General features: G+C 37.0%; 1 protein-coding gene across 1 annotated transcript in view; it reads left to right on the forward strand.

Moving 5' to 3' along the window:
- EPB41L1 (erythrocyte membrane protein band 4.1 like 1) overlaps nt 1–14,281 on the forward strand; it is a gene marked incomplete in the record, with an annotated part of 2,183,009 nt that overhangs the window by 1,460,510 nt on the left and 708,218 nt on the right. The window contains 1 exon segment of the mRNA XM_044090111.1: nt 3,432–3,507. Coding sequence (XP_043946046.1) covers nt 3,432–3,507 — 76 coding nt within the window.

Genomic DNA, 14,281 nt, shown 5'->3' on the forward strand with positions numbered 1-14,281 from the left:
AATCTTTGGCTGAAACAGCAACATGCCCAGCCCATCTCTGTGGGTGCACAACCCATTCACTTCAGTCTCTTTCCATTAATGAGACTGAAGTTTCATCATGCACTGCTATAAGTGTATAACAAGTAGTTTTATTTTAAAAAAGTCCCATACCTGAATTTTGAGTTACTGTGCAAGGTGTTTGAAGCTCAGTATACAAGACCTGATAGGTGCTCAGAGGGGGGCAGTTATATGCAGAAATGAATGAGAAAGAGAAGAAACTGAATCATTACAAACTGCTTTACAGAGCAGTACTAGGAGAGGCACTGTTACAGTGAATGACATTAGAGGGACGATGCAGCTTAGCACATCACAGTTCTTACTCCAGAAGACAACAAAAAGTCACAGATCTGTATAAAATTATATTGGAAGGGTGGAAGACGGAAACTACAGGCGTGGAAAGAAAAATTGACAAGGTAAACTTTTGCTAATTAGAGAAGCTCCCAGGGACAAGTTAAGAGAAGGTGATGTCTGCATAGTTTGCGGAGAAATAGTGACAAATGGTTAGCTAAGGTATGGCTATCAGTGTACTTCCTCATCTGGGTACTGTCGTTCCAAACACAAAATGTTAGTCAGCATCTTTAAAGTCCAGTATTTCTCCTGTGTTTACAGCCTTCAGTTTCTGCTTGTAAAATTCTGGATTAGGCATTGTTTTACTTCAGCCCTTATTCATAGTACCTCTGACAGTCCTTTGTGTCCTCTGTTAAATCCCCAGCACAAATACTGAAGTATTCCTGGCATAGCCGGCCTTAGGCATAGGCCAACTAGGCGGCCGCCTAGGGCGCTGGTCTAGCAGGGGCACTTTTCTAGTATTTATTTGATGTAGTTAGACCAGGATGGGGGCACCAGGTAGTGTGGTGGGGGGCATCATGGAGCCCTTTTGCCTAGGGCACCAGTTGACCTAAAGCCGCTGCTGATTCCTGGTAGCTGTAGTGTCCATCCCAGGAACACTAAAGTACTGCAAGTACCCCTGTGCTAAATCCAGCCTTTTGGAATGTAACTTTTCTGGATCTCATTGCACTATAATTCACTGAACATTTTACTTTTTGCTAAATCCATCCTGGCTAGTTTATCCTATAGGCCTACACTGCTCATTACATCCAGTCTTTATAACTAAACTTTCATAAAACCTCTGTTACTTTCATTTATAATGTCCCAAATGCATCTTAGCATCCCTGTCTTCAGCTCTTCTGAGTATTCCATAAAATGCTATTTTTGAATGGATTATTTAATACTTCTTAATATTTCAATTTTCATCCATGTTGGTGTACTACTGTCACAATTTCAGTTTGTTTAGCATGCTGATACAATTTCTTTTTTTAATGTTTAGTACATAATTTCATTAGTTTGTTTGTTAAAGCAAACACTACCTTACTAAATATTGTATTACTGTAAACACATATGAAATGCTTGGTATATTGTTTTGTGAAACTTTTTTTCCCTGGGCCCCAGTTAAAAAAGAACACTTTACCCAGTCAGATTTTTGCAGTCAGCAAATGCAGTTAAATAAATAAATTAAGCCTACAGTAACTCATTCAGGAATTGTTGCAGCTTTGTAGGTAGTTGTGTCAGAAGATGGTTGGCAGACTCCCTTCACTGAGTATGTGGGAGGGAAGGAGGTGTGCATAAAAAGTTTGATTTTTGTTTCTGGTAGTTGGGCTTCAGTAAATAATTTTTGACACCAGCTCTCTTCATAAAAGTGACAGTTTGGTGCAGCCGTGCTGAAAATCAGAAACATTTTTTTCTTACTCTGATCTACGTGGTGGTAAAATCTGTCACTTCTGATCCTTTATCACTAATCGTTATTTTTGTTAAATGGGTTAAGTGAACAAGTCCAAAATGGATTCTTTTCAACCACGACCCAGGAGAATGTTATAAAAACGATAATAATTACAGACTATAAGTGTAATCCCATATGTAAAGTGAATTAAGTGAAGCAGTTCATAGTAAGCATAGGTCGGGTCCAGTAAACTTAAAGCAGAGCCAGGGTCGTAAGTGTATTAACATGTCAATTTTACTGACTCTGGACACTGCGTGTACCTCACTGCTAATTAGGAACATTACAGCACCTCAGAGAAGAGAATACTCTGTTTTCTGACAAAATAAAATATTTCCTTGACTCCACTAAGTTATTTTAAAAATGAGATATATCCTTCTGTTCTTACTCTGACATGCAGGGATGTCCCCTCAACACGCATCACACTATATATACTGATTGCACTGTCAAAGTGTAAAGATAATCATTGATTTACTTGCAAAACCAAGTACCATAATATTTCTAAGTTGTGCTACAGTCAAAGTGTTAGTAACAAACACCTTTTAACCATACTCATGAGAGGTGCAATTCAGAAGAAATTGGTGCACCAAAGAAGTGAAGACAAGACAATGTACATGCATGTAGTATAAATGTAAGCACATTTCCAAACTGTAATGAAGTGCTTTGTACAAGACTCAGCACAGTGCGAGGAAACACACACATTACTTAAACAGATTTATATGTACGGAACAGTTTGTATGGAAGTGTACAAAAAATCAGTAAGCAGAAACACATATATCTCTATTTTCTTTTACTTCTGTGTATCTCACGCTATCTCCTCCGTCCCACTTTCATTCTGGAAGTCAGCCTATGCTCTTCACCATTGGTGGTCCGTATTAATAAAAGCCAGCTGAGTACTAGTGGTTATTTTCATCAGATACAGTATTATGTGAAGTACTGAAATGTGCAGTTCTTGAGGTTGTTTCTTTTATTCATTTAACTAGGTAGACAGACAGACTTGTTTCCACTTTAATGAAAACAGAATACGTATGTACAGTATATCTCTTTGCATAAAATGCCTCTAATCTGTGTATTCAGTCAATCAAAACTAATTAAATGAAGGTTAAACACGGGTAATAGTTTTACATTTATGGCAGGCAGTGTATACCACTAATTGCTTTACAATTCCTGCTGAATCTTGATGAAGTCTGACAATGTGTCCTATGTGTGTTGGACTGTGCAAGTATCTGTAGCAGTAATAGGCATGGTAGCTGAATAGTGTCAAAGGTTGCTGAAATTCATATTAAGAGATGCAGTAAAAAGGAATGGTTTGTTTGCAACTAAACGTTTGTTGTTATCTGCATCAGAAATATGAGCAAAGCCATGGTGGTATGACGTCTCTCTTCCTTTGCAGTAAAGGTGCACACAAAATAGACAAATTGATTTCTGGTGAGCTGGGTGCTTTCTGAGGTAGGCGTGGACACCAGTGAGCAGGCTGTGATCTGTTGATGAAGTATTTATCTTTAATATGTAAAAATTACCTTATGCTGGTACATATAGCTGCTTCTGTTAGAAATTACTAAAATGTGCATAAAGCAACCATGTTATTTATTTATTTATTTTAATAAATACCTTTCAGGTGGACCATGGCACTTTGCTTTCACTGTGAAATTTTACCCTCCAGACCCTGCACAGCTGTCTGAGGATATTACAAGGTAAGATATGGATCAGAACAAATTCAAGGCAGTGCTAACCTGTGGTGTTCAATAATAGTGCGGTAGTATAAAGGGTAACAATGTAACAGATTAGGACATAATCTGAACGTTTCTCCTCAGTTTGAGAAAAATGTTTATTTATTTATATTACATGAAGGTATAGTATAGCATAGTATATTTGAAATCCACCACATCCCCTATTTTTTAATTTGCAGAGCTATTCTGTTCAGGATTTTCATTGTTTGTATGTTTCAATGAATTAAAAAAAAATGGATGAGAGGAAGCAGTTACTGTTTTTAGACAAGTGCTGTGGGATCTTTACTCTCTACCTGAATGGAAGAATCATTACTTAATATTTAATCTGCAACATCATACCTCAGCAGGGCAGTTTCTTAACTTGCCACATTACTATACAGTGCTTGTCTTTATATTTTATTGCACATGGCTATTTAGAAATCCCAAATGCCCACTGTAGTGAACCCAGACTTTTCGAGGTTCGTACCACTGGCAAAGGTTCTGCCACTTGCTGAGCTTGTGACTTTGAGAGAAGAAAGATTATACAATAGTGTGAGTAACACATAAAATATCCGTTCAAAACACTTACGTTTCCCATGAGGGTAGAGAACTAACAGCACTCTTCTCTGAAAAAATAAATAAAAAGTAAAAAAAAAAAATCACAGCTGCTTAATAAGGAAGATGTCTGCCACTTTTTTTCTCGACAAGCAGCAGTGCAAAAAAATCTGAACACCGCCTCAGGCCTCATTGATTTCATTTTCTTTAATTAAATGCTAAAAGTATTTCTTTGATGTTCTGAGGGTTATATTTTGTCCATATATTGTCATTGTTTATTGTTTCTGCCACTGATATGGAAAAGCAGATAAGCATTATGGAGAAATGCTGTGATATGTGAGGTTAAATGACCCATGCTATGCACTGCTGTTTCATGTCAGCAAAAACCAGAAGGCTGAAAGGACTACATTTCCCATAATGGCTGCAGACAATGGCTAGGATTCATAGTTCAAATGTCCAATATACTGCATGCTGTTACACACAAAATTGATACGCCAGAGCAAGTTGCAAATCATGGTACCAGTCAATCCTATGGAGCAGGGAGGAGAACAGCATGGGAAAAGGTTAAGGAAATGACAGTATGATGATATGCAGACAAAGGTGTGCCATCTAATGAGCACATAATGAAATGCAAATGTGCTGTTCTGAAAGCAGATTGTTATCCATACTTATCAGCACATAATGCACACAGCACATTGTGCATCAGTATAAGAACAAAGAACACAAATTTTTGGAGTTGCAGCAAACAATATTCAGAACAGCAACTGAGTTCATGAATTAGCACTTACTGACGTTAAGCTCTACTACTTTACACAGTAGTGTGATGTTGCGACAGTCAGTATGAATGAATGTGGCACTGGCAGCAGATTACATATCACCAGATAGTGGATGACAGACCATGCTTGTTTGGACAGAGATGTAATGTAGGTGTTGGCTGACATGTATCACTCATAAATAGGATCAGGAGAAGTACCTGAACTTACTTTTCTGAGGTGCAAAACGGTAAGAGTACGTACCACTTACAATATTCACTACAGGGACATTTCAGAGACAAACAGGGAACACACTGGGTAAATAACAGGTGTCATTTGGCAAAATACTCAGTATTTTTCTCAAAAACATTGCTTCCGTATGTGGATGAGCTTATCTGTCTTCTCAAGAGACATCATTGTGCATGTTTAACATCACTAACTCCCCAAGTTGCTGGGTGCTTTTGGTTGCACACGTGTAGCATTAATTGCCCCAGTTGGTGTCTGGACAATGGTATGTCAATAGAAAAGAATACCATTCCATCATCTGACAGGTAGTGTGTAAAAGGCAGGGGGTTGACAATCAAGCTTTGTACCGTCCATTATTCTGACATGTGATGTAAAAGTCATCCATATTCCCACTGCCTGCATAGGGAACTTCCACATGGCTCATAGTTGGTAAATGCAGGTAGTGTAGGAAGCAGATATGTACACACACGCTTACACACACACACACACACATACACATTGTACAAACATAGCATGATATATATATATATATATATATATATATATATATGTGTGTATATGGGATCCGTGCAGATGTTCGAAGTTTCACTTCTTCTAACCCACTTCACCGAGTCCACTTGTTCAAAGTAGTGAAATTTCAAACATTGACTTCGGCAGTCACACTACAGCGCTGAATGGGAATATTCCCTTTTCCCTGCGTAGTGCAATCTCGGAGTTGGTATATTTAAGTAGGGGGTGTGGGGGTGCAGGGGGTTTGCCCTCCTGCAAAAACATGTTTTAGTGTTTTTTTATTTATTTTTTTTGGGGGGGTCAGCCAGGGAACTAGACTTCAGCGAAATTGCATTTTCGTTGAAGTGAACTTTCGCTGAAGTGTGGGTCTCCTGCTCTATTTCGAAGAAGTGTTCTTTCGATGTAGAGCAGTAGACCCATATATATATATATAATATATACATATATATATATATATATATATGTATATATGTATATATATATATATATGTATATATATATATGTATATATATATATATATATATATATATGTGTGTATATATATATATATATATCTAGAATATTACCGTATATTAACTGAAGAACTTAAAAACGTATACTAAAAACACTTCACTAACTTAAAAACTTGCTCGGTGGTGGAATAACTACACACAGGAGTCAAAACAGTTCCTTAGCGCTTTCGTTCGTTTATTGATAATTCGAACTTCATCAGAGTGTTGAAGTTCGAATTATCAATAAGCAAGAAGCGCAAGGAACTGTTTTGACTCCTGTGTGTAGTTATTCCACCACGCAAGTTTTAAGTTAGTGAAGTGTTTTAGTATATATATATATATATATATATATATATATATATATATATATATATATATATATATATGTATATATATATATATATATATATATATATATATATATATATATATATATATATATATATATATATATGTATATATATATATATATATATATATATATATATATATATATATATATATATATATATATATATATATATATATATATATATATATATATATATATATATATATATATGTATATATATATATATATATATATATATATATATATATATATATATATATATATATATATATATATATATATATATATATATATATATATATATATATATATATATATATATATATATATATATATATATATATATATATATATATATATATATATATATATATATATATATATATATATATGTATATATATATATATATATATATATATATATATATATATGTATATATATATATATATGTATATATATATATATGTATGTATATATATATATATATACATATATATATATGTATATATATATATATATATATATATATATATATATATATATATATATATATATATATATATATATATATATATATATATATATATATATATGTATGTATATAGATATATATATATATATATATATATATGTATATATTATATGTATATATATATATATATATATATATATATATATGCACAGTAACATAACGTCTTGGATTCACCAAGATTTACATATTATCTGCTACCAGTGGGCAAGTGCAGGTCCATTAGGTGCAGCAAACAGTGTTATGTGAAGTGTTTTGCTTCTGCTTAGTACCCAGTGTTAAAAAAGGTTGGTGGTTGGCTTCTTAATGAAATTACCTGGGAGGCGTATGATTAGGAATTGCTAGGACCATGTGGCTGTGAAAGTAGATCCATAAAACTATATCAGAAAACAGTGTTTAATGGTCTGGAGAAGTCTGGAGGGTTTTATTTTGTGAAGTAAGATGCACCAAGGCCGGCACAGTTGGCTGTGAGATGGTGAGTCTTTTCCTTTGCAGTAAAACTGACAGTAGAAATCCTGTTGGTTAGGAATCCTTAACTATATTTTGACCAGAGACTATGAGCCAGAGACTTTGTTCTACACGACTATTTGCCTGAAAGATGTTTTATACTAGATACGGTTTTGTTACCAAAGGTTTTTTTTACACCAGAGAGTTTTTGGTTATCAAGTACTGTTGTTTGCCAGAAACTTTTATCTGCTTAAGTCTATGGCAGTGTACTGAAACAAGAGTTGTATTAAAGTTTTATTGTCTGTGCCACAGTTTTCACATTTATGTAGTTAGGTATCATTTGTTGACACTGTTCACCTGTGTGCTCCGGTTGTTGGTTACTGCTGTGGAGGGTACAAAGTAAAGAGCTGTTACTGTTCACCAGAGAGATCTGGCAAGGGAAACGTTTTTTGAGCTATGACTTTGTGTTATTTACTTCTAACGGTACAAGTACTGAACCTCACCAGTATGAGATCTAACAAAAGAGTTTGTCTAACAAAAGAGTTTTGGCTTCTTTAAGAACTGTATCTGAACTGGTTACAAGGTGCTGTTAACTTTCATTACCTGACATAGCTCTCGACTGTCGAGATTTTTGCAGAATGTCCAGATTTTTACCATATATTTTTCGTCTGCTCCTCATAAAACCTGCGGCTCTCTGGCAAATCATTCATTGAGGATTGAATGTACTAAATAATGACAGGCATCTCATTTTAGACTTCATATCATTCAGAAAATGCATAGTAACACTAAACATTTTATTTTAGCAACTTTCTAAGTTTATAAGAACAATATTTAAAATTCACATTTTCTAGGACTGTATATCTGTCTGGTCTGAGTGTTCCAGCATAACAGAAGTTACAACTTATCCTGTGTTACTGTTTTCAGTACCAACCATGACAAGGTTTACCCATCTTTGTGATTGCTTGCAACAAAGTGTTTTTTAAAAGTCAACAGTGGATGTTTGCTGCCTCTACTTGCTACAACTGAGAGAGAATGCACGCAGTGAAAACTTGGCCTTATAACAGAACAGTGTCAAATGGACAAAAACCCAATGTGATAATAACCCACAGCAAACAGAGCAGTAATTCTGGTAGAGTATTAATGTTTACATGAGGGGTCAGTAATCTGAAGTATGACTACCATGGAGTAACTGCAGCAAACTATTGCTGCTTCTGCCAGCAGGATTGTAGCAATAGCTAAATGTATTAGTCAACAATGTTCACATCTCGGTTTAAGCATCTCAGCCAACACCAAGACATAGAGGCATATTTAGTTAACTTTGACAGGATTGCCATCCAAGAATGATGAAGCATTTCCTCCTGGGAACATATTTTAGCAGCACATTTTACAAGGAAGTTCCTCTGTGTATATATATATATGGACATTCCCATTATAGAGTATAATGACTTTGGTAAAGTTGGGAAAAAGTGTGTTGTCTAGGACTGGGATCATACCAGAGACTGAAGTCTATAATTTTCATGAGTAGTCCTTCTCCATATCAAAGATGGCAAGAGCACAATTATTTGAGAAGAAACATACAACATTTTCATTAGACCCACAGTAAGGAGATTATTCTAGAAATGTTAGTAATACATAGGTTTAAGAGGACCTTAGCTGTGTACGCTAAGCTGACTTGAAATTCAGACTTTTTTGATGTTGTAAAGTGAGCATTATGTTATTAAAGTATATTTTGAGAGACATCTACTATCTTAACTGACAAAGCTGTGACTAAACAAAGAGGGCCCTTATCTTCTATTTTATGTTTTAAGTGTAGGAAGTGGGGCACAACACAAAATATTATGGGGAAAGTAAATAAAAAAAAACTGTTAAAGCTGCCAAGGTTTTGGGATGTGGTGGTGAGTCTATGAGATGTGAGCAGTTCACCACTAGGCATATGTAGACCACATTCTGCTACTGTGCCATGGCAAAACTAATGAAACATATAACAAAGATTGATAGGCAGGAATGTTTGGGATGCTCAGATGTTGGTAGCTTTATCACTTTAGTAAAGGTCCAGTATCTTTGTAAGAAAAAAAAAAGAGGCTATAAAATTCATAGAGGCGACATGTATACATGGGGAGAGAAGGTGCTACCCAGTCACCCTGGTGGAGATCCAGACCAGTTCAGGAAAATCCTACACCAGGTGGCTGCAGTGCACAGTCTTATCATTGATGCATTCGGATGGAAGTATTTTCCTTTCTTTAAATGCCTTTATAGACAGTGGTACGTAGGTAGCGCTAAGTGACCTGACACAGCCCCAAAAACAGAGGGGAGAGTAAGATGACTCATGGAATTACAAGACACAAACAGCCACACTACCCTGGAAGAGAGCCTTCCTAGAGGTTTACCACCATTTAGCCGACAGACACAATGTCGATTGTCCATGTATGGAATGCAGTGCAGCACATCTGGAAAATACCGAATGCAAATGCATCGAACGGCAATCCCGCTCCCCCCTTTTGGACCCATGGTAGCACTCATTTTGGATGTAGAGCAGTCAAAAATGTCGCATTCGGTGTTCTTTGCGACATTTCAACATGCAAAACCATAGGATTTCGACTTGAGCATTGGTGGGTTCGACTGCAGTGTATTCAATTACATGGTGGTAAACCCTTCCTAGATGGTGTACTGAACCCATGCTGATTGTGAAGGGCCCCAGGAAGACTATAATATGTATAAGATGTATAATATATATATAGAATCCTAGTACAAGCAGGGGAATGCAAATAAAAAAAGGAAGAAACAAGGTCCCAGAAATCTGGAATTGTAAGAAGAGCACCAAAAAGGTTAAATAAAATGAGCTACAAAACATGAAAAGTGGATGAAACATGAAAAGGTTAAGAACAAGGCTAACCCTCAGAAAATAAAAGAGAGTTTGAACCAAGAGAAGATCAGGAAGAATCTTGAGGTTATTGGATTGAGCTCTCTTTTCTTTGAGGGGAGTCGGACACTGTTGTCCTGACATAAAAAAAGTAATTGAAAACTACAAACTATGGTATGATCTGTGCTGAATGTGAGAAGACAGCTTCAAAACTGGGATTTAAAAATCCCTTAGTCTTAATGCCTGTAATAAGTGTCCTTGTAAGTAATATTTGTGGGTACCATAGGCTCCTCGATCAGTACTAGCAGCAGACACCAGTAAATACTTGTTATTATATAACACTGAGGAACACCAAGTCTATGGCCATTGCAAAGGCACTAGTGCTGTTGTTTTCAGAGGTTGGTATGCTAATCAGATCTTCACAGAACAAGCCACTCTATCTCAGAAATGATCTGATGTCTTTAACCAGAGTTTCCAGTTACAATAGTGTAGAACCTCTGTTTATCACTCCTAGAGTGATGACCTAGTTGGATGTTTCAACAGAAGTTTGAAGTCCATGCTAAGGAAGGTATAGAGACAGAGAAAAACTAGGCAAGCTGCAGCCCTATCCAATGTTCTCCATGAAAGAGGCACCCCAGTATTCCACAGGATTTAGCTCTTTGAAACTGTTGTACAGTATATGCTTTAAGGGGGTTTTAGGCATAGTAAATAAAACCTGGGAAGAAGAGGAAACCCTGTTTAAAATAGTACTAAAAGACTATGACAGTTTACAAGAGAAGATGAAACAGATAATGCCCATTGTTTGAGAACACCCAGAGAGAGCACAAGCTAGCCACCAAGGGGTATATAACAGGGGTGCCCAGAGCAGGGAGTGAATGCCAGGTAGGTGACCAGGTCTTAGTTCTGGTCCCTTCCTGTGACAGTAAGTTTCTTGCCAATTGACAGAGACCTCATGAAGTTATTGAGAATCTGAATGAAGTAAACTATAAGGCCAGGTTAATGCAGCTGATACAAGACTTGAAGTCTTTGACTACAAAAAGAAGAAATGGCTGCTGTTCCCTCCCTATATGATGGTGAATGACACCCCCCTCTAAGTCACAAAATCAGGAGATCCAGGAGTTTTTCTTGGTCATTTTCTCACAGTTACCTGATTGATCCCCCCTCCCCCCTAATTTGGCACTATGTGGAGACCATCACAAGGGGGAAGGTCAGTTTGAAACCTTATAGTATACCAGAAGCCCAAAAATGGGCAGTGTAGTTGGAGATCAAAACTGTTAAAACTGGCAGTGACAGAGCCATCAGCCAGTGAAAGGAAAAAACCCTTTTTGTTAGCGGGAAAGCCTAATGGTATTTGATTGATTTTGTAATTAGTTTCTTAAATAATGTGATAGTTACCATAGCTGTAGGGCTGGACAAAGCCAGATTTCTTGCTACCTTGGTCTTATCCAAGTAGTATCGGCAGATCCCCCTTATTAAGGAGGCTGGGGAAAAGACAGCCTTTTTCACAATAGATGGTCTTTTTCAATATACAATTCTCTCTTTTGGTCTTCATAGTGTCCCACACACATTACAAAGGCTGATGGAGCGAATCTGTTTATATGGATGACATGGTTATTCACTAGAAAGACTAGGGCTGCCTTCTCCCAAAGGTCCAGGCAGTTTTAAACTCTATGAAGCAAGCCTGCATCGTAGTTAATGCTCCAAAATGCAAGGTTGGCATGACTGGTCAGATGCTTAGGCTATGTAATAGGTAGGTGGTAAATTAACCCCCCCTCCCCCCGCCAAAAAAAAAAGAAAGTGAAAAAGTAGCAAATAACCCTACTGAAAATGGAAGTAAAAGCTTTCCTTGAACTTGCTGGATACTATAGGCAATTCAAAGTGGAGTTTGCCTGCATAGCCTGTCTCCCATCTAACCTCACCAAGAAAATGATTAAAAGTTAGATGAACACCAGAGGCTGATACAGATTTTAAAAGACTCAAACAGAGCATTTGAATTGAATTAATGTTGGTGTTCGCTGACTTTTCCAGACTCTTCATGGTCTTTACAGATGCATCAGAGGTTAGAGTAGGGGGTAAGGACCCAATATGATGTTTATGTTATGAAGTTAAACAAAACAGAAAGATACTCCATCGTGGAAGTGGAATCCCTAAAGATGCAGTGGGCCTTGGGATCCCTTTAGTACTAAGCACTAGGTGGAGAGATCAAGCTTGTTAACCATGACCCCCACAGTGGTTTGGGCCTTGGGATCCCTTTAGTACTAAGCACTAGGTGGAGAGATCAAGCTTGTTGTTCACCATGACCCCCACAGTGGTTTGGGCCTTGGGATCCCTTTAGTACTAAGCACTAGGTGGGAGATCAAGTTCATTGTTCACCATGACCCCCACAGTGGTTTCACTAGTATGATGAGGATAATATAAAACTTTGTTGATGGGACTTAGCCTTAGAACAGTTTCACTTTCATATTCTGCACCATCCTGGTGCTCACTATCATCAAAATGCTGATGAGATCCTCCTGAGGGTTTGATGCTGGTGGCTTCTGGTTGGGGAGGTGTCAGTAACATAGCATAATGGTTTCAACAGGATTTGCGTAGCAGGCGCTAATGATGGGCAAACACAGGACTGTTAGCTACAGTAAATTGTGTTGGTTATTTGGAATGCTAAGGAAGTTCCTGGGAAGGTAGATAATTAGTAGCAGCTGGGAGCATGTTCTGGTAAAAGGCACCTTCACAAAGAAGAGGGATGGCACAAGACAATGTTCAAGGTTCCAGAACAGTCTGGAGAATTTTATTCTGTGAAGTGAAATGCACCAAGATTGAAACTATCAGCTTAGAGATGGTGTCTCTTCCTGTGTGACAAAACTGCCAGTGGAGATACTAGTAGTTCAAGCCCTGAAGCATGCACAAAGCATGAGTAGAAAAAGTCATTGGCCTGTTGGGATGAAAATGCTCAAAAATAAATGTTTTAATACCTGTTAACACAGTGAATTTGCTCAGTGCATGTCTACATATGTAAATATATAGGTGTGTGTGTGTGTGTGTGTGTGTGTGTGTGTGTGTGTGTGTGTGTGTGTGTGTGTGTGTGTGTGTAAATTTAAAAGTTTGAAGTACACTTACTGTGGGAATGTCGGCACATAACTGAGAGGAGTGAGAAAGAATCTGGGGATCTGTTTGTGTGTGTGGAAGGTGCAAGCCCATACCCAGGTCAACACTGCAGATTTCTTACATACCTTATGGACAGGCTGCACTTAAGAAGTAGGAACAGAGAAACAAGACTAGTCAAACTATTACAGGGACTATGAAAGGCCTAACCATGTCCACCTGTAATTAGAACTTCTTGCCAAAATTTACATACAAATAGTGCACACATCTCAAATCAAGCAGGGCTAGACATGATAAACCCATGTCCATCCTTCTAGTCATCAACACTAGCCTCAAAGGCAGTCAGAGAAGTACTTTGTTTGACCTGTAGTGGTAACATATTCCACAGGCCTGGAATACATTGAATTAGAAATTGTATTCTCCACTAAGTCTTATTTATTTGTTGGTGTAAATTTAGTTTCCTAGTATGGATGTTTGTGGAGCCACTGGTTTTGTGAAGAACTAGGAGGCCAGGTAGGACTGAGTCTTTCATGGATAATGAAATATACTTGGATTTGCAGACAACAAAAAATGACATTGTATTCGATGATGGGGTCTTATAAGGGAAGAGGACATTGATAAGATGGCTTTTTTGGATCTTAAAGATATTCCCGTGGGGTGATTAAATGGGCCAGAAAGAAGGATTTCCTGGCTATGTCGAAATGATGAGTAAATAAGAGAGTTCTCCACAAAGGTTTTCTTTATATCAGCATTTTTAACAGTGCTTGTGGTATGCTTATGTGTTGTGCAGTGTGCACAGGCTACTATGATGTGCATTATTTCATTGTTCTGATACATTGCCACAACATGTATGGTACTAATTTAATGCAATGGTTTATGCTGTGATACATTGTCACAACATTTGTAGTACTGATAT

Source organism: Protopterus annectens, chromosome 12.part0 (genome assembly GCF_019279795.1).
Source record: "Protopterus annectens isolate FY-2018-M chromosome 12.part0, PAN1.0, whole genome shotgun sequence".
In the NCBI taxonomy this organism is placed as follows: domain Eukaryota; kingdom Metazoa; phylum Chordata; order Ceratodontiformes; family Protopteridae; genus Protopterus; species Protopterus annectens.